Source organism: Musca autumnalis, unplaced genomic scaffold, assembly GCF_047663935.1.
Source record: "Musca autumnalis isolate F117 unplaced genomic scaffold, ASM4766393v1 scaffold_4, whole genome shotgun sequence".
Taxonomy (NCBI): domain Eukaryota; kingdom Metazoa; phylum Arthropoda; class Insecta; order Diptera; family Muscidae; genus Musca; species Musca autumnalis.
In genome coordinates this window covers 117,299,586-117,319,864 of record NW_027411977.1, presented here as the reverse complement: position 1 = coordinate 117,319,864, position 20,279 = coordinate 117,299,586, and the positions used below count along the sequence as shown (strand labels likewise).

Genomic DNA, 20,279 nt, shown 5'->3' with positions numbered 1-20,279 from the left:
AGCTCTTCCTCCACGTTAAGACCCATTCATTGGAAATTCAGACATTTCGGTTTATTAATAACGCTAATACCTTCAAAATACCGAAAATCGGAACCTATACCAACAATTCCCTTTACTATTAGATCTCTTCTTGCGAATGTTATCAGGAACGCCAAATCATCCAAAGCATTGGTCCCAGGTAATGCTGAAACAGCTGGATGAGCCGGGAGTCGAGTATCTCACTAAAGTTCTCAACCTGTCGCTAGCCACCCACATCCCGCTACTGTAGTCAGACAAAGGGAATAGTACTGGCCGATTTCGCTTTTGATGTCCGTATCAAAGGCCCTTGAGGCTTTACTCCTCCGCAGCGCCAGAAACAGGTATCAAGTTGCCGATCATCAGCATGGATTCCTTAAGCAGCACAGCACGACAACAGCGCTGCCACTATCTCCACACATATCAATCAAGGACTCAACCAGAGGAAGCCATGTGATAGAAAAGTGATGTTGGGGTTTGACTTATCAAAATCCGTTGATATTGTCAAGCACTCTACGTTGTTTGATGGCATCAAGCTGGCAACCCGCGGCCAAGTTTGAAACGTTGGATAATGCTGTATATGTGTGGACCCCAGTCGTAATTCAGGAATTAAATAACAAGAACTACAGGCCCCGTATATTGAATCAGGGAGTTCCCCAAGGTGGGCTGATATCTCCGGAACTTTTAACCTCTACCTCTTCTACATATAAACATTGAGATCGAAACGTGTGCGGATGATTGTACAATCTTGGCGTCAGGTACCTCCCTGATGTCGTTTGTGAAATACTGAATTCCTCTTTGACTGATCTTACCACCTTTTTCCACGCGAGGAATATGCAAATATCCGCCACTAATTCTACGGTCACTCTGTTCACCACATGGGCAGCAAAGGTGAGAACGGAGTTGAATGTCATGGTCAATGGTAGCAGAATTCCGACCACAAACTACCCCCAAAATTCTAGGAGTCACATTCGACAGCATGTTCACGCCTTCCACGCATGACATATCTATCTGCGACAAGCTAAGATGAAGGAACAAGATCCTCAAGTCCCTAGCCGACAGCACTTGGTGTGCAGATAAAGAAACCTTGTTGACAAATATAACGCGATAAGTCGGTCGCATTGTGGCGCCAGTTTGGTCCGCGAATATAAGTGCAACGCGATGGAAAATATTCAAACCTGTATGAGGGTGCCTTCTTATGTCTTCAGTGGATCATCTACATGAGGATACAAAGATTCTTCAAGTACAACAACATAAAGGTATGCTTTCGTTGCAGAGCTTCCTCGGGTGTTGCCGTGAGAGCCATCATAATCATCATATGGTGAATAGGACCCCCATCCAGGCATGTCACAAACACACAATAGGCCTATCAGGCAGGCTTGGATAGCATTCACACTGATTAAGTCGTACAGGCAGTACAGAGATACAGTGTGCATGCCGCACTTAGGGGCCACCCCCATCCATAGCAGCAGCAGAAAGCCTGCTGCCAAGGCAAACACGAGTGGTTTAAGCCCAGTTAAAATGCGGACAATTCAGCCATCTAAATTCGTATTGGACCCGAATTGATGCCACCATACCTGTGGAATTAGACCAGTAGACACCGTGCATTTGTTTAGCTGTCCAGATAACCCCACTCACCTGTCTCCTGATTCTTTATGGACGCAACCAGTCCAACTTGCAGAATTGTCTGGATATAGAGGAACCAGAACCTGATAACTAAAATGTATAAGAACGAACATATTTGCGTTGCTACAACAACAACCATGGCATGTCAGGAGGGATCTTCCTGATCTAGATAGACGTTACAAGACAGAACCCCTAAATCAACAAGCCTATCAAGCTGACACACTACACCTTTTCAACTTTCCTGCCAAAACTAGTTGATCTGTGGTTACATCCCATCGAAACAGCCAGATGCCTAGAACTGAAGATAGACCCAGAGCCAGATAAAGCAGGAAACGAGTTTACAAAACTTTAATAAAAACACTGTTACAACAACAAACATTTTCTTCTGGAATGTTTTATACCTCCATCGAAGACTAAATACCAAATTTCAGGCATTTCTGTTCGAAACCAAAAACTAAATTTTTAGTCATTTCGGTGCGATAATGAGGCCACAACCTTCAAAATACCGTAAATCGGGAGGTACCGTTCGTGGGGGTAAGAACTTCCAACCAGAAATATGTCGGGACCTATGCCAGTTTCCAGTTCTTCAACCCCCAACGAAGACTTTATACCAAGTTTCAGCCATGTCGGTTTTTTAATGACGCTAAAACCTCCAAACTACCGACAATCGGGAGGGACCGTTCTGTGGGGGATATATTAAGGCGTAAGCCTATACCGACAAATTTCTGGTTGAAAAATCTTTAGCCCCAACGAAGAGTAAATAGCAAATTTCTGTCATTTCGGTCCGATAATGATGCCACAGTTCTCAAAATATCGAAAATCAGGAGATACCGTTCTATGGGGGATATAACAAGACGTGGACCGATATAGCCCAATTGCCACAGACGGCTGGTCAAGTTCGAACATGGACTATATCGGCTCACATTTTGGAATAACCTCCCGATTTCAGATATTTTGACGTTTTTAGCAACACTTTCAGACCGAACAAGTTATAATTTGACATCTAGAGTAGAGTTCCTAGTGGTCAAAAAAACGTATCCACCAAAAAACAATTCCAACAAATAAATAAAATAGAAATTGGGGACATGGGTCCACTTTTCGGAATAGTCCCTATATAACAGTACCACCCAATTTCAGGTATTTTGACGCTTTAGATACATTTTCAGAACGAATATGGGATTTAAGGTGCAAAGGGGTCAACAAATCTATAACAAAAATTGTGGACAAATGTTAACCTTTTGGCATATCCCCTATATAGCGATACTACGCCATTACAGGTACTTGGAAATTGGCAGTTTGGATTTGAAGTGATAAAACAATCTTGCCGTCAAAAGTTATGGATTAGAGTTCAATTGAACGATTTAGTTCAATATGTAGATCAAATCGACCGCATCGCATCGTTTGAATGAAAGATCTACGTAGAAATTACCCATACGTTTCTGAACTACTACAGTGAACTAGGAACTAGATTGCTCAACTCTATTATGGACTTAGGTCCACGTTTTGGAATAGCTCGCATAAAACCGTACCGTCAAATTTAAACTATTTGAATGTCTTTTGGTATTTAGGGTTCAAAGTGGTTAAAAAAGTTCTTCATTATAAATTGCGGACATATCGAAAATCGAAGTTCTGATTTTTGAAATGTGTTTTTAAACTTGTAAGTTTTAAAAAGGTTAATTTTATAACTGAAAAGTGTTTAAGCTTTCGCTTCGATATCTCTGGATATCTCGGAAACTAGAGCAGATAGGTAAAAGCTGATTAAACAGGTATGTGATGAAAATCGATTTCGATTTGAAAACGAGTCGAAAACGATTTTAGGTGTGATGCATGCACTTTTACCGATATCGAAAACGAAATCGAAATCGATTTCATTTCCCATTTCGTTCTATGAAAAATTCGATAAAAATGCCTGTGCTCAAATTCGATAATCGTTTATTTTACTCGAATTGAAAACGGTCAATTTTTTGCGTCGCTTTCAAAACGATTCAGCTATTTCGAAGTGCAACATGTAAGTAAACTGTTTGGGGGCATTTAATATTCCACAAATTAAACTTTTATGTGTTTAGGGGCAAGCACATTAACCAACAACAAGAGGATCTCCTAATAAACTTCATGGAAAAGCATCCCAATTTAGCTAAGGGTTTTGCAAAAGGAGACAGGACGGAGATCGAAAACCTGTGGCAAACTCTCGCCGAAAACCTTAATAGCGTTGGGCCTCCTATTAAAGAAACCGAAGCATGGAAAAAGGTACCTCACACAATAGATGAAATGCAAGATTCTCAACTTAATTTTCTTATAGGCTTGGATTGACAAAAAGTCGATTATTAAGAGAAAACTGGCTGCAAATAAAAAGGAGGTTCGTGCTACAGGAGGAGGTCCATACAACCAAATGTACATATCCAGCAAAGATGAAGCAATCGCCAGGCTTTGCGGATTGTACCATGTAGTGGACGGAATTGGGAACAGTGTAGCCTGCGGGTCTCAAAGTGTGGAACCGGAAGAGGAACGTCCGGCTACTTCCTCAGACTCTAGTGATACGGAGAACGTTGTGGATGAACTTCCATCAACCTCGGCCAATGCACGAAAAAGAAAAAGTAAACCAAGTGACTGTTACCAAAGTGCTGTGAAAAAATTCATGTCGGAAGAAACGGCTAGTAAATCAAAACTGACTGAAATTTTATCCAAATTACAAACAACAATGGAGGAAACCAAGGAGGTGCAAAAAAATGTGGAATCAAATACCAAACGTATGTACAGGGCGTTTGATAAAATAAATGAAAATATTAATGAACAAACGAAGGAGCTAAAAAGGCAAGGTGCTGAGCAACTTCGGCATAATAAGGCAATGGAAAAATACCTTTATGAAAAAAACCTCTTGAAGAAAGAACTATTGGAACTTCAGAAGCAACAATACGATCTCTATAAAAGTTAATCCATATATTTTTTTATAAAAACATTAACATAAGACTACTATATAAGTTATTTTTAATCAAATGTGAATTAAATTCAGTTATTTTAAGTATTGATAACATAAATGAATAGAAAAATGAAATATTGTTGAAAACAAATAAATAAGACTGTTTTATAAACTTTGTGCTATGGAGTCTCTGTTTCTGGATGCATCACTATTGCTGGAGTCGTCAACAGGTGTTTCCTCATTGTTTGGGTCTTCTGTGCGTACATCATCCAATGTAAAATTGTACTCTGTCTTGTAGAAATTACATATGTTGTGTAGGGCACAACATATGTTTATTATCTGCACGACCTTCGAAGGCTTATACCATAACATCCGAGATAGGCACCTGAATCTACTTTTGAGTACGCCAATTGTCCTCTCTATGATGTTTCTTCCTGATGCGTGTACTTTATTAAACTTATGCTGAGAGGATCCTGCACTTGGGTTCCTATATGGCGTAAGGACGTATGGTGAAAGGGCATATCCTGAGTCAGCTAAAAGCCATGAACCACGGTCTCCATCTTCGAATCTTGACTGATAAAAATCTTTAAGAATACTCAAATTCCAAACGAAAGAGTCATGGCATGATCCTGGTCGTGTGGCATCTACACCCGTAATATTCATTGTCACAAATCTAAAATTTAATTGAAAATTTACTTCTTTTTTTATAAGAATTAATCCAAATTTACTCACAATCATCGCATTGATGCTATAATAGCCTTTCCTGTTATAAAATGAATGGTCCTGTGATCCTGGTTTTATAACTTGTATATGGGTGCCGTCAATGCAGCCGACAACACCGGGAATTCTATACATATTAAAAAAATGCTTTTTGCATTTTAAAATTTGTTGCGGATCAGACGGTAGTTTTACCCATTGTCGGCATAGTTCACTTTGCAAAATCACGATCATGTTTCTCAAGATCTTGGAAAATGTTGTCCGGTGCACCGAAACTATTGTATCATTGCCTACTGACCGTTGAAAACTGCCTTCAGCCAAAAACCTGAGCGTTGCTGCCAATTGTATGTTTAAGGGAATAGACGAAGTTCCCAATTTGGGAGCGATTTTATCTGCTATCATTTTAAAGGCCTCTTTGCTAATTCGAAAGCATTCTACAAAACTTAATTGTTTGTTAGTACTATTCAGCAAAAAAACTTTAAATTCCTTACTTTCTTTCTGGTAAATCTAATGGGTTTGAAGAATCTCTCAACCTTTTCCTTTTAAGATTTTCCAGTATTTGTTCTTCACGTGAAAGTTCTGGTAAAATTGTTGAAAGTATTACAATAAATGCCATAATGTATCCAAAACAATAAAATGTTAATAGTTTTTATTACAAAATACCGCTTTGAAATGAAAAATGGGTTCACTAGTCTGTTTTTTTCTTATGGGAATGAAATGAAGTTGACACAAAGTGGAATTGGAATTCGATGCGGTTTCCATCATCTCTAAATTTAGTTCGATCGTTTTGGGCACATACCTGAAAAATTCAGGAGCATGCCGGAAAACCATAGAAACCACCTGTATCTCAAAAAGTCAGAAATGGCGTATGGAACACTTAAGATAACACCGACGATATGTATGTTCATGTTTTGATATGATAACGGTACCGCTGGATTTCAGGACCGAATTAGCTAAAATAAGGTTTTTATGGTTCCCAGCGGTCCAAAAACCTCTTCATCTGATTATCTATTTTGAAGTTTTAACTAAATTTTTGGCTCAAATTTTTTGTAATTGGTAATTAGGATTCCCAGTGGTCGAAAATGTTCCGGACCACATTGTATTTTCGTAAAATTCACATTTATTTTGTTAAAATTCACATTTTGTTGGGAGAACGCATTTATTAATCTCATACAATATAATACCGAAATATGTACATACATATATAAACATTAGATATCTATGAACTATGCATATTAAATATGCCTCTTTATGTTACTATAACAGGTTGTTCGCCACCATGATGACGTACCACATTTCTAATCCATTTGCATTGTTTGCGGACATCAGTGTATATAGCGGGCGAATTAGAACGACCACAATCACTGTCAAACGTAACAATTCCATAAAGTATACCTCTGCGTACCAATGGACTGCCCGAATCAGCTTGACATGCCTGTGTTCCCGATGATTTTGCGCATATCATATTTTTGGTTATGTTAATGGCATTGCTATATTCTTTGCGACAGGCACTGCGAGGAATGGCATTGACTTCAACAGCACCAAAAGATTTGGGTACATTATTTTCTTCAATACTTCCCCAACCACTAATCAACGATTTTCGTGGAAATTTCAAGCGTTCGGCGGGCAAACTGAGCGGCTGTACACTCGATGACCACCGGAAGGGTTTGTTGAGGCGCAACAGTGCTATATCGTTGTCCAGTGAAGCTATTTTAAACCGGCTATTTATCACAACAGTAGTAATGTGACGAATTCGACCACCCTTTCTACAGTCTGTAGTGCCAAAACGTATGCCAAAAGTTCCTCCGCCATAGACACAATGTGCAGCAGTTACTATCCAATCTGAGCTTATTATTGAGGCGGCACATACAAAGTAATTATCTTGAAACAGGGCAACATGATAGGGGGCCTGTTCGATATCCAGCTGTCTAACGCCAATACTTTGTCCTTTTTTGTTAGCTTTACTCTCACCAATTGTATTTTCATTCAATACTTCACTTAAATTGACATTTAAAGCTTCAAAAATATTCACATCTTCGAGTACACCTTCTGTAATATGATCAGGAGGCTTATTGGTGGTACTATTTACCAAAGAACTTGGATTTGAATTTTTAGATTCAGCAACACTTTGCGCGCAACCGAGTTGAAAGCTACTAAAACTAGTAAATACACCGATAATTCCAAACAGCATTAAAGATTTCATCTTTACCGGCAAACGACACTTTTACAAATAACTTTGGGCAGATGGTTGGAATAACGCAACAGCATCTAAATATAGTTCAAATTTGAAATATTTTTGCAAAAAATAGAAATCGTCGTATATAAAAACAGCAATTTGCAGAATTCAATCATAAAATCAATTTTCACCGATATCGAGTTGGAATTTGATGGGAATACTTAACATAATTTAAAAATATTTATGCATAAACTGTTATCGGTGATGGCTGATCGTCACATCTAATCCATGCGCCTCAAACTCCTACATATGTAGCTATGTATTTAAAAATATATTTTATTACTTTTTGTTGGATGAAATTGGCCCAGCTAAAAGTTCAAGTTATCAATGAAGAGGAAATTTTACTTCATTTGCTTAGGGGTCATTATTATACGCTTGCGGTAGTTAACTGCAGAGGGTTATTGGATAGGTAAGCTCAAAGCAAATTTGTAGAAGGTAGAAGTGGCAATCAGCTGTATTTTTACTTATTTTGTACCCAATTTAAAAACCGTAGAAAGAATGCACTTATCACATACAAGTATCGTAGAGTTACTAAAAAATTTAGGTAATGAAAAAAAAAAATATCTCATTGATTTTCTAAAAATTTGCAACCTTTACTATTCCAATTAAGAGTAATTATTCATTTAAATTTTAATTATGTTATATTATGATTCAAATTTGTACTATTTCAAAATGTTTTTCCTGTGAAAATTTTAAGGACGACCCTATTATTCAATATTTTCTTTGACATTAATGCCCTGTTCCCGTACTGTATAAAGTGGTAAAAGTCGTAAAAGTTGTAAAAGTCGTAAACGATTTTCATATAAATTTTGTGTACGGGAACGCAAAATGTGTAAAAGTGGTAAAAATTGTAAAAACTTTTTAATTCTGGAACGGAGCTTAAATTTTCAATAACAACAATGTTGTTTTTGTAAATTTGTTAGTTGTTGTAATTCATGCATCTACCTTATGTAAATGTGCCTTGGATAAGCCGTTAAGTCATTCCATTTGTAACTCGTCCTCCCACATATACAGTGAGTCACAGTGAAACGTATCCACTTCAGGTGATGCGATTGCTAACAGTAAGTCTGTCTGGTTACTTTCCCAGCAAGAATTGTCCAGCAAGAACTTTCTCAGAGAGTAAGGGGTTTTTATTCTCTTTTGCTAGAAAATTGTAAAAAGTAAACAGACACCTTCCCAGCAAGCAATCAGCTGACTTGCCAAAACAGAACAATTTGTCCGCCAACAAAGGAAGCAAACACGTTGTATTTTATTAAAAAATAAAAAAGAAAATGAAACAAAAAAGTATTTTTCCACTTTACAAATTTGTTCTCCATAAAACAATACAATTAGACTATGCTATTTCCACAATAAAATTGTTTTTAATGTTAAATCAACAAAAAACTAAAAACAGCTGATTGATTGTTTTCAGGAAGAAGAAGAGCTTGCAAGTGCTTGCTAGAAGAAATTTGTCCAGCAAGAATTTGCAAGCTCTCAGTGAAAGAACTGTCAAAATGTCTCTCTCGAATCGCTCTCTTTTGCTGGTTTTTTGTGTTAACAGACGACTTCCAGCAACAATTGGTACAAATTGTTACAAGTTTTAGGGTAACCAGACACAGCTAAAATGTCTCTCTCGAATCGCTCTCTTTTGCTGGTTTTTTGTGTTAACAGACGACTTTCAGCAACAATTGGTACAAATTGTTACAAATTTTAGGGTAACCAGACAGAGCTAGTAAATTGATGTAAATGATTTTGTTTGAACCCCGGTAGAGAAGAGATACAAATATTGTTCATATTTATTATAATTAGTATTAGCAAAAATAAGTCCTCTGCGAAAAAAATTCTTATCAATTCCTCGCGGTTAGGGAGTTACCAAATGTTGCCTGTGGGCAACATTGAGCCATTATGGTTATAAAAATTAACCAAATTTGTTTCTTAAGTCTTTGTATTATCGTTATATTTTTTATTATTCATGATGTGGAAAAGCATAACGTCTGCTCCGTCGGAAAAGGTCGTAAGTCCTTCTCAATAAATTTTTCAGGAGGAAGAAAAAACATTCCAGCTCTTTCTGTATTAAAGATTTTATTATGGTGGTAAAGGCAGTATTCTTCGTTTATTTATTCCGCTTCAATAGCTGTACTTTGTTTGATAAAATTCCGTCGCGTTTTGGAGATAATTGGATGTCTTTGGACTTACGACCTTTTCCTTGTACAGTTTTGTATTTTTGTAGGGACTTACGACCTTTTCCTACAATGTACGGACGTTTTTAAAATAAAATATTTATACTTTACAAAACAATGTGGAAAGGTTTGTTTTGTCCAATATTCGTGTAACATCGCGAAGTATTCGTCGTAGAACCCCTCCCCTTGCCATTTTTTCATATCTTGACGAGATAAAGCGATCTAGCTATGTGCCCGTCCATCCATTAACAATTGTAATAAAACTCCAGATCCAATTTTGGACCGATCGTCACGAGAGGTCGGGTTCCGACCAGAAGTGACCCCATTAGATGTTGGTAGTGATCGAAAGGTGTGTAATGGACCAAACCCACAAGTTTTACCCTTTGTAGCTGTCCTGTAGATCGCAGTAATAGTCCGATCAGAACGAAATTTTAAGAACGATTTGAGATTAAGACAGAGAATAAGCTTGCAATTTAACATGGTGATCAGATAATTATTAGCGGGTTTAATGGACCAAAACCTTTAGGTGAAATATAAATTAATAAAAATCAAATGTCGTTCGTTGGCAATGACATCAGTTTAGAACGGCTGGACCGATTTGTGTAATTCTTTCTGTGAAATGTTCGTCATAACCCGACTTAGGTTTTTTGTGTAAAGAAAATTTGACCACGCCCACTTATACTCCCACTGTTTTCAATTTTAATCTTTACTACAAAAACTTCTGAACCGATTTTCCTGAAATTGCCAGAATATGTATAGGGATGGCCCCCGGTAAAATAGGATGCTTATTTTATTGAATTCCAGAGGCGGCGGGGTACCTCCCCTATGCGACATTTAAAAAAACGATATATTTTCAATGATTGCGGATGTATCGGTTTAAAATTTTACGACTTAATCTACAATCTAGGCACTTCTTTGGGGCCTAAAAAAATAACCACGCGTGCTCTTTTATATACATATGTTATATCTCCAATACTACTGAACCGATTTCTCTCAGCTCAAGGTTAGACTTTGTTATGCATACTTTATGCATTTTCTTAAACGCTATATGTAATAAGCATGATAATGATTATATCGGTTTCAGCATACATTTTGGAAGCAATGATGACAAGATAATATCGTCAGTGAGCGAAAAAGTCCGCCAGGGAAGAGAAAGGTTACAGACCAAATCTGTTGATAAATATAAAATTCTCCTAGGTTTGATAATGGACCGAAGAATTGATGTACCTAGTTTTGAATTGTCACGCACAAATTCCATAAAAAGTTGTCATCAAAACTCATTAGGACGGGTCAGCAACACGGACCGGGGTCTGTTAGTATTTAATATAAAACATTATTATTTTAATTTATATATCGCACCTGTTCAACAAAAGGGTAGTAACTCAAAATTTGGAAATTTTCACCTTTTAATAAAAAACGATAGATAATGATCAACTCCATCCACAGTAAAAATGTCACATTGGTTTGTCTACTCTTTCGTCAAAAAATACCGTTATTTCACTCTTCGTATCCTCAGAGTTACTAGTTAAGTATGAACAGGTTTTTGTCTCTACTGAAAAGTAAGACATTTTGAGTTGCTTCCCTTTTCTTGATTAGGTGCGATATGTATCTTTATTCCTTTAATGATAAAATTAACTAAGATATACGACAGAAAAAACCAGTGATATTTTATGTGAAGTATTTGAGCACATACAGCATCCCAATCAGTAATAATGAAAAGACCAGAAGACAATCTTTAATAATCAGTTCGCTTATAGAATAAAATAGATTTCTAATGTAAAATTTCGTTGAAATATAGAATTTCTCATTTTTGTTCAAAAGTTTGGTCCACTGTAGAGTTGTGTCGTTCCGGAACGAACTAGTTCAAAGGAACTACTCCACAAAAGGAACGACCGGTACTAGGTCCGACTATGCGGTTCAGCTAGTTCCTTTTGCTCCCTCGTTCGTTTTTTCCCCATTATTTTTGCTCTTCTCTTTCAGTTAGTTCCATCAGTTCATTTAACATCAGTTGTCTCTCTCTCCTCTCCCTGTCTTCTATTAGTGAATAAGAAATCTCATAGTGTCATTTCGTTTTTCATTTCTTCTAAACTAATCTTTGCCGAATTTAAAAAAAGCAATTGAAGTATTTTTAATTAACAAAACGATTGTAAATTTGTTTTAAATATTTGTAAACTACCATGAAGAAAGCCGAAAATATTTATTTTTCTTTTGTTTTGATGAAGAAGAAGCACGAACGATATGAACTGAGTGAACGAGTATGAGTGTGGGTATACATATAAAGGTTGGTACTAAAGGAACTATGGAACTAACTGAACGACCTAGTTCCTTTTGCGGAACGGAACGGAAAATATCGAACCGTAAAAGGAACGAGATTGCCCAACTCTAGTCCACTGGCTCCGCCAAATTTCATCCGATTATCATCCAAAGGTCTAGGATAGTTCTTTGCATTGTACACCAACCGTGGATGCCGTCAAAAATTATATCTGAACTACATTAGCTGTAGCATTCTTTTAAAGTATACATTTTCCTGTGTACTTACGACCTTTTCGTACTCAAATTTGTACGTTTTATGGACTTACGATCTTTTCCGACAAGGGCAAATAATATAGAAAAACGCGACATACTACCATTTTCTTTGTATCATACGACGTGTTTTGACTTGTACTATCATTCTGTAACAAAAACGCGATTTCCCAAAAAAGTGGACTTACGACCTTTTCCGACGGAGCAGACGATTAACTGATGAGGGTGTTTAATTCTAGAGCAAAATTTATGGAAATGTATTGGAAAATTCGTCTGTATTTATCATATATAGTTCACAAATTAGCCAATTTTGACGTATATGGTCGTGTTCATATAAATTTCAAATTATCATACTTACATTTTTTAGAGTAGAAGTGTTTGAAAAATGTTTTCTATTTTGTATGCAGACTCTAAACCTGATTGTCCTACATCCAATACATAAAATTATCATCATCGATATTTGACAAGACATACACTTGATATCTACAAATCCCCAATATGTACCAAAAAATGTGTCAATCTCCTCTTAATTCAAGTCCAATCTTAGAATCATGGTACAATAAAGGAGAGGTAGGCCAGGTATGAAAATCACTGAGAAATGCCACCCTGCAGCAATGGCTTAAAACGTCAAATGGCATGGTACAATAATAATGGTAGATGTACCTGCATAGCTATCCCGTATTACAAAAACATGTGGAACTTAGAGTTTCACTTTTTATATGTTATGACAGTGAAAAAAATGCCATTCACTTATTTTCTACTTGACAAGTTTGGCTAATCTGACATCGTGATTGCTGGCATCCGATTTGCAGATAAATGTCAGCAGAATTTTTACAAAAATTGTAATTTTTACATTCCCGTACTTTTGGAACAAATTTAAATTAATATCAATATTTGATAAAACTTTCATTCGTAAGTTTTGCTAAAAAAATCAACAATTTTATTTTGCCACGCGAATGCACATTTTTTTTTTGTCCTTGTTTTCAATTTTAAGATATCGTGTTACAGCAGAAGTTTTTTGTTGGAACAATTCAGCGATACATCTACCTTTATGATTGCATAATGACAAAAACAGTACAAAATGTCAACCCTGCTTTTGACAGATAGGCCATAAAAAGAAAAAAATTGTAATCAGCTGTGAGCTGTGGCCTACCTTTACTTTATTCTACCATGCTTAGAATAATAACACTGTACAACACAAACAATTGGTCTGTTCCAGTACTGCAAGAATCTACTATTTTTTCCGATAACATAAAGGAAAAAATGTTATCGTAGTAAAAAATAGTAGCTTCTTGCAGGTTCTGGAACAGAGCAAATAATTACAGATAAAATAGGGCAGATTATGAAAGAGGGCCGAAAAAAAGAAGACATGTGTATCGGCGTTTTGAAAGTTTACGTCGGGAAGTACCACAAATGCTACGGGGAAGTTCCCCCAATTTGTACATATTTGGAAATATTCGAGTTAGGATTCCTTAGAATCCTTGCGTTTTAAGGCGTATAGTGTCTTTGGCAATATTACTGGCAACGATGAGAGGAGTATTTTACGAGTATTTACAAAATTTAACCATCAAGCGAGTCATTGAAGGGGTCTTTTTGGTCCCTTTTTCCAAAAACGTTTTGAATCCCCTTTAAAAAGAGATCGGATCGAATCAGCCGATCAATATCTAAGAGTTCATTCCAATAAGTTAGTTAAATTTAAAGAACACGCCAGAATTTTACTTCGTAAAGCAATAGGAGCTTTGGCTTGTGTTTTGTGTAATAAATCAACACCTATTAAGACAAAGCTCTTATTTTACAAAACCTGCATAACGCCATGTTTATATTATAGCCTTTTGCAGGGTTAACCTTCTAAATGAGGATTTATTTGACGTATACGCAAAGGGGGTTGACATTTGAAACCCAGTGGGTTTGTTAAATCCGGTTATATATAAACATACTGTAAGACCTATTTTATTGTATGCCTTTCCAATATGGTTTAGCATTTCTCCTTCGGTTGTTCGAGAGCTTGAAATTTGTGAAAGAAAGGTACTCAGACAGTGTGTGAATAAGAATTTCCAGAACCCCACTAAAAGATATTCGAATTGTCACATATATTCTGAATCTTCTATTATTCCTTTTGGTTTATATGCACTTAACGTACTAAGAAAGTTTGTTAATAGCTTGCCCAATCACGAAAACATTTACTACCATCAACGTGAATTTGGCTGGTGATATATGAAGTATCCCAGCAAAAAGTTTGCATCCGCGGATGCAGTTGAATCACTACAAGTGTACAGTACATTTGCCGTTGGAGTACATCTTTTCCTATGAATTCACTTATGAATTTTACAAGAGAGCGCTCAGCTAGGATGCACTCTATTTTGCTTCCACAGCATACAGCTAGGATGCACTCCGTTTTCGATCCAAATCACAGCTTTTGATGTAATCGTTTGGATTGAATTTAAAGGCACTCTTCGGATTGTGTTTTTAATCAATCTAACGATGCAGGAAAAATGCAAGCTATTGCGAAATATCCCAGAATAAATAAAATGCATTTATGATTTGTGTAAAACAAGAATACAAAGAACTTTATTATATAAACACAAATTAAAAAAAGTTTCCATTAAATTCAATCACAATTGAGTGTACTTCCTCCGTTCTCCATTTAATCCAAGCGCAACCGATTTTGCTTCGTCATCCTAAAGGTTTATGTTGCCTTCCCATCATTAGCTCAGCTTTCGACTCTAACTTCACTCCATTAAAAATTTCCGTCTCGTAAATTACTACAAAAATTTTCGCAACTTTAGTCTGTATTTTATAACAAATTCTTCCAAATGTATATTCACACTTGTTTCTCTTTTGAATAAATTATGTCGGCAGCGACGGGTAGGGATCAACCAACTGTTTTTGTTTTTAGGGATCTCTAAAGCAACTGCTTATAAAATGTATCGAACGGAGTGCATTTTTCATAACTCTGTTGGACTACATCGAAAGATGTTGTGAAATCATAACTCCAATTGCACAACTTCCAATTTTTTTGCTGGGATCTGTCGCCTTTTGGTATAATAAGCGAAAATGTTCCGAATGATTTTAATCCAACATCTTCGCTTGCAGCCGATTTTTACTCTCTCCTGGCTCTCATAGGAGCTAGCTTTTTTATTTATTTAATTTTAAGTTAGTATTAAGTAGAATTAGTTTAAGTTGTTTTTATGTCGATGTCCACTATTTTATCAGACAAAGTGTTGGGAGCAAACACTGATACAACACCCATACATGTTCTTTTATGAAATCACTTATCCGAAGCAAGTAGCTATTAACCTATTATCGAATTAAAATAATACTCAACATTTTTAAGTTCTCTTTGTTAAATGTTGAATATTTCCCTATAATTTTGTTAAAGTCTCAATAAAATATATATTGAATCTTAAATCTATTCTATAAAAATGTTCGCCATAAAAATTCACTATAGGCCCTAGAATACATAAGGACTCTAAATCTTACCTGAACGCCCAGAATCTGTAAAAATCAAGAACACGTTTTAGGGTTAAACTTGTACTTTATCTATGTTTATACCATGTTGTCCCACAAAACATCATTCTAGAATCTAGATGGATGAAGTCAAACACAAAAATATTCTCCGTTAAATTTTACTATAAGTCACCGAAGGAATGAACTATCTTTTTACATTATATAACAATGAAATATCTATATCAATTTTGCCAACAAAATACAAAAATATTTTTTTAAGAAATTTATTTCGTTCATTTTTGAGGTTATGCATGAAAGTAACATGATACTTAGTTTTAGACAAATAGTATAGACAAATATATACTTAAAAAAGTTTTATCGGGACAAGAAATTCATAATGATATGGTGAATGTGTTAGGTGAAAGTGCTCCTTCATATGCAACAGTAAAAAATTGGGTTGCTGAAATTAAACGTGGTCGTACAAGCATTGAAGATGAACCACGTAGTGGACGTCCAAAAACAGCAACAACAACAGAAATTGTAGCCAAAGTGCATGATATGGTATTAAATGATCGACGAATAAAAGTGCGTGAAATTGCTAATATCATGGGCATCTCAAATGATCGAGTCCATTTAATTTTGCATGAAGAACTACAGATGAAAAAGCTTTCTGCAAGATGGGTGCCGCATTTGTTAACAGTCGATCAAAAACGCATAAGAATGAACATTTCTCAAGCTTGTTTGGATCGTTTTAAGCGAAATAAAATGGATTTTAAGCGTCGTTTCATAACTGTTGATGAGACATGGATCCACCACTATACTCCAGAGACAAAATGGACTGAAGCTGGAGGAAGTGCCCCAAAGAAGGCAAAAACAATTCAATCGGCTGGTAAGGTTATGGCAACGGTTTTTTTTGGAACTTTTTGGTATTTTGGTATTTTATTGATTGACTATCTGCAAAAGGGTAAAACAATAAATTCAGAGTACTATTGCAACCTTTTGGATCAATTAAATGTACAAATTCGAGAAAAACGTCCTGGCTTCAAATTCCTTGCTGGCAAGCGTTTTACCTCAAATGAAGATGCAATTACAGTTGTAAACCACTATTTTGAAGACCTTGAGGAAAACTATTTTAATCAAGGGATAGAATTCCTAAAAAAGCGTTGGACTAAGTGTATTGAAGTTTCAGGAGATTGTATTGAAAAATAAAAATATTTTTGAAAAACTAACTATTCTCTTTCATTGATAGGCTAAGAAGTTTCCGAACCGCCCTCGTATATCAAAAACAAGGGCTATTTCCTTTGACACTATCCCCAAGAAGTGAAGTATTTAGGGAGATTTAAGCTCTGTATGGAAATATTCAAAATTAACATTAAAAACTGTAAAAACGGAATTGCTACCTTTAAAATATAAATTTCTAGTGTTATTATCATAAAATGTATTATATCTAGATAAATAGATTATTCTGAGACTTGTAATGAAATTTTGTGTAGAATTTTTCTTCTTTTGGTACTATTTGTCTAAAACTAAGTTTCATGTTACTTTCGTGCATCACCTCAAAAATGAACGAAATAAATTCCATTTAAAATATTTTTGTAGTCAAATTGATATAAATATTTCATTGTTATATGTATAATGTAAATAGATAGCTCATTTCTTCGGTGACTTAAGGGCTGTTTACATCATATATCAATGTCATATGAGCTGTCATTTCTTTCACCCATTCGACATTCTCTATGTTTGTCAAAATTGACGTCATCCATACAACATTCAATTTGTGCGTTCATACCTACAAGTGTTATTTTCGTATGACATAACCTAAAAATATAAAAACAGCTGTTTTTGTCATTGTTTACATTTTTTTGTTGAGTTGCAAATTTGGGCAGATTTTAATTTTGGTTCAAGGAAAATGAATATCTAGCATGTTTGTTGTGGTAGAATAGGTTTTTGGGGTTATATAGGCATTCATGTTTTTGCCACAAAGCAATCATTTCCAAGACTGCTTCTTTCGACCAATCGATCTGAAAATAACATTATAAACACCCTTTATTTACTTTTCTAAATATTTAAATATACATAACTTTCCATTTTCTTTTTTAAAAGATTTTGTTTTTCAATTTTTTGAGAATGCCAGAAAACAGCTGATAAATTTATGTTTACATACGAGAATGCCGTATCAAATAGAGCGCTCCCTAAATGAAAAATGTACATATGAGTTGCCAAATCATTTTGATAGATGAAAATTTTCATAGTGGTCACACTATGTGTACAACATTCGCAGGTAGAAAATTTGACATCTCATACGACATTGATAGATGGTGTAAACAACCCTTTATAGTAAAATTTAATTTCAATTTGTCTTTGACGTCATCCATAACTTTAACCCTAAAACGTGTTTTTGATTTTTACAGATTCTGGGCGTTCAGGTAAGATTTAGATGTATTCCAGGGCCTATAGCGAAATTTTATGGCAAACATTTTTGTAGAATATTTGGATCCGATCCAATCTCATTTTAAAGGGGATTAAAAACGTTTTTGTTTAAAGGGACCAAAAAGACCACTTGGGGGTTTTATAACTAAAGACTCCTTGCATTGTACAATACAAATGTACAATAGGGGGAACTTGCCCGACGCATTTGGGGTACTTTCTGACGTAAACTTTCAAAACGCCTATACACTCTTTTTTTCGGTCCTTTTTGTAATTTTAAAAAAGTTCAATTTTGTTGTACAGTGTAATATAAATACAAAATGTTTCACAAGCCCGAACTCCGAACTTCGGAACAACCTCCTCTGGACCTCCGACCACCCTCCTCCGAACTTCGAAACAACCTCCTCGAACAACTTGCTCTTTCTGTTCGCTACTACACACGCAACAACACACAAACGGCAAAAAAATATTTTTTTACTCGATTTTACTCTTTGAGTAAACTCGTACTCTATTTCGAGTATTTTCACTCCCACTCTTATTTTTAAACCAAGAATACTCGCGAGTGCTCCCAAATAAAAAAAAAATAGTGAAGAGTAATCTTCTTGTAAAACTCGTACTCTTCGAGTACTCCCACTCGCAGGTATTTGAAAATTTTTTCAGTAGGTTGTCCTTGTCAGCACAGCTGATTGATACTTTCTTACTTTTTTTCAGAAAATTTGGCTGCAATTATTCAATTCGTTTGACATTTAACGACGTTTTATAAAATCACTAAAATATTTCATATCCAAATTTTTACTCGACTACTTATACCCATCCTCGGATGCAGTTTAATCGGTATACGTGTACAGTACATGTGCCGTTGGAGTACACCCTTTTCTGTGAATTCACTTATGAATTTTACAAGATAGCGCGCAGCTAGCCCAGCAAAAAGTTTGCATCCGCGGATGCAGTTGAATCAGTACAAGTGTACAGTACATGTGCCGTTGGAGTACATCTTTTTCTATGAATTCACTTATGAATTTTACAAGGGAGCGGCGCGCAGCTAGGATGCACTCCATTTTGCTTCCACAGCACACAGCTAGGATGCACTCCATTTTCGATCCAAATCACAGCTTTTGATGTAGTGTTTTGGATTGAATTTAAAGGCACTCTTCGGATTGCATTTTTAGTCAGTCTAAAGATGCAATAAAAATGCAAGCCATTACGAAATATACCAGAATAAATAAATGCATTTATTATTTGTGTAAAACAATAATACAAAGAACTTTATTATATAAACACAATTAAAAAAGTTTCCATTAAATTCAATCACATTTGAGTTTACTCCCTCCGTTCTCCAATTAATCCAAGCGCATCTGATTTTGCTTCATCATCCTAAAGGTTTTTTATGTTGCCTTCCACTCCATTAAAAACCCAGCAAAAATTTTTGGAAGTTGTGCATGTGGAGTTATGATTTAACAACATCCTTCGATGCAGTCCACACGGAGTTATGAAAAATGCACTCCGTTGGATACAATTTATAAGCAGTTGCTTTAGAGATCCCTACAAAAAAAAAAACAAAAGCAGTTGGTTTATCCCTACCCAATGCTGGCGAAATCACTTATTCTAAAAATAAAAGAGAGTGTATACATTTCTAAGAATTTGTTATAAAATAAAGAAATAAAAAACTTAAGTTGCGAACATTTTTGCGGAAATTCACGAGACGGAAATTTTTAATGGAGTGGAGTCCATTTGGAGTCCATGTCGAAAGCTGAACTAGTCATGGTATATGTAAAGAGGTAGATTTAAATGAAAAAAATCTATAGAACCCTTGTTTTTCTTCAATTCCTAAAACTTCAAAATAAAAGCAACAAGTGGGTTTGTTTACAATTCATTTTTTTATCATTTTATAAAAAACGCGAAAAATGAATGAAGAGTTAAGTTTTCTCCACATAATCGAGTTGTGAATATGATAAACTGATTGTTTCAATGCAAATCTCACCTATTTCTTCCATACAAATGGACTAAAAACAATTTTAAAAATCATTGAATTCGATTGTTTTTAAAATTGTTTGGCATATTATTCAAACACCACACACACATACAGTATGCAAAGTTCATATTCGTACACCCCTAAAAAATTAATAAAATCGTTATTAATTCCATATTTTATGTGCAAATATGAAATAATTGATTTTAATTACCATAGCGGAGAAAGATTTAATAATAACAA

The 20,279-nt window shown here is 35.5% G+C and overlaps 2 protein-coding genes across 2 annotated transcripts; one reads left to right on the top strand and one right to left on the bottom strand.

The window, feature by feature from the left end:
• Positions 1-3,453: 3,453 nt before the first annotated feature.
• LOC141403353 (uncharacterized) lies at positions 3,454-4,603 on the top strand. The gene is made up of 3 exons (XM_073985651.1): positions 3,454-3,649; positions 3,708-3,888; positions 3,941-4,603. Coding segments are annotated over exons 1-3 (816 nt in total). The 5' UTR covers positions 3,454-3,647; the 3' UTR covers positions 4,574-4,603.
• A 1,921-nt stretch (positions 4,604-6,524) lies between these two features.
• LOC141403052 (trypsin alpha-like) lies at positions 6,525-7,478 on the bottom strand. The gene has a single exon (XM_073985216.1). It carries the CDS (start codon positions 7,476-7,478, stop codon positions 6,525-6,527), a length of 954 nt encoding a protein of 317 aa, XP_073841317.1.
• Between the last annotated feature and the right edge of the window lie 12,801 nt (positions 7,479-20,279).

What these genes read in the sequence shown, in the direction of transcription:
- LOC141403353 (XM_073985651.1), top strand. An exon ending in AAACCGAAGCATGGAAAAAG is followed by an intron (nt 3,889 to 3,940) that starts GTACCTCACACA and finishes ATTTTCTTATAG; the next exon opens with GCTTGGATTGACAAAAAGTC.
- LOC141403052 (XM_073985216.1), bottom strand. Translation starts at nt 7,478, where the DNA reads ATGAAATCTTTAATGCTGTTTGGAATTATCGGTGTATTTACTAGTTTT.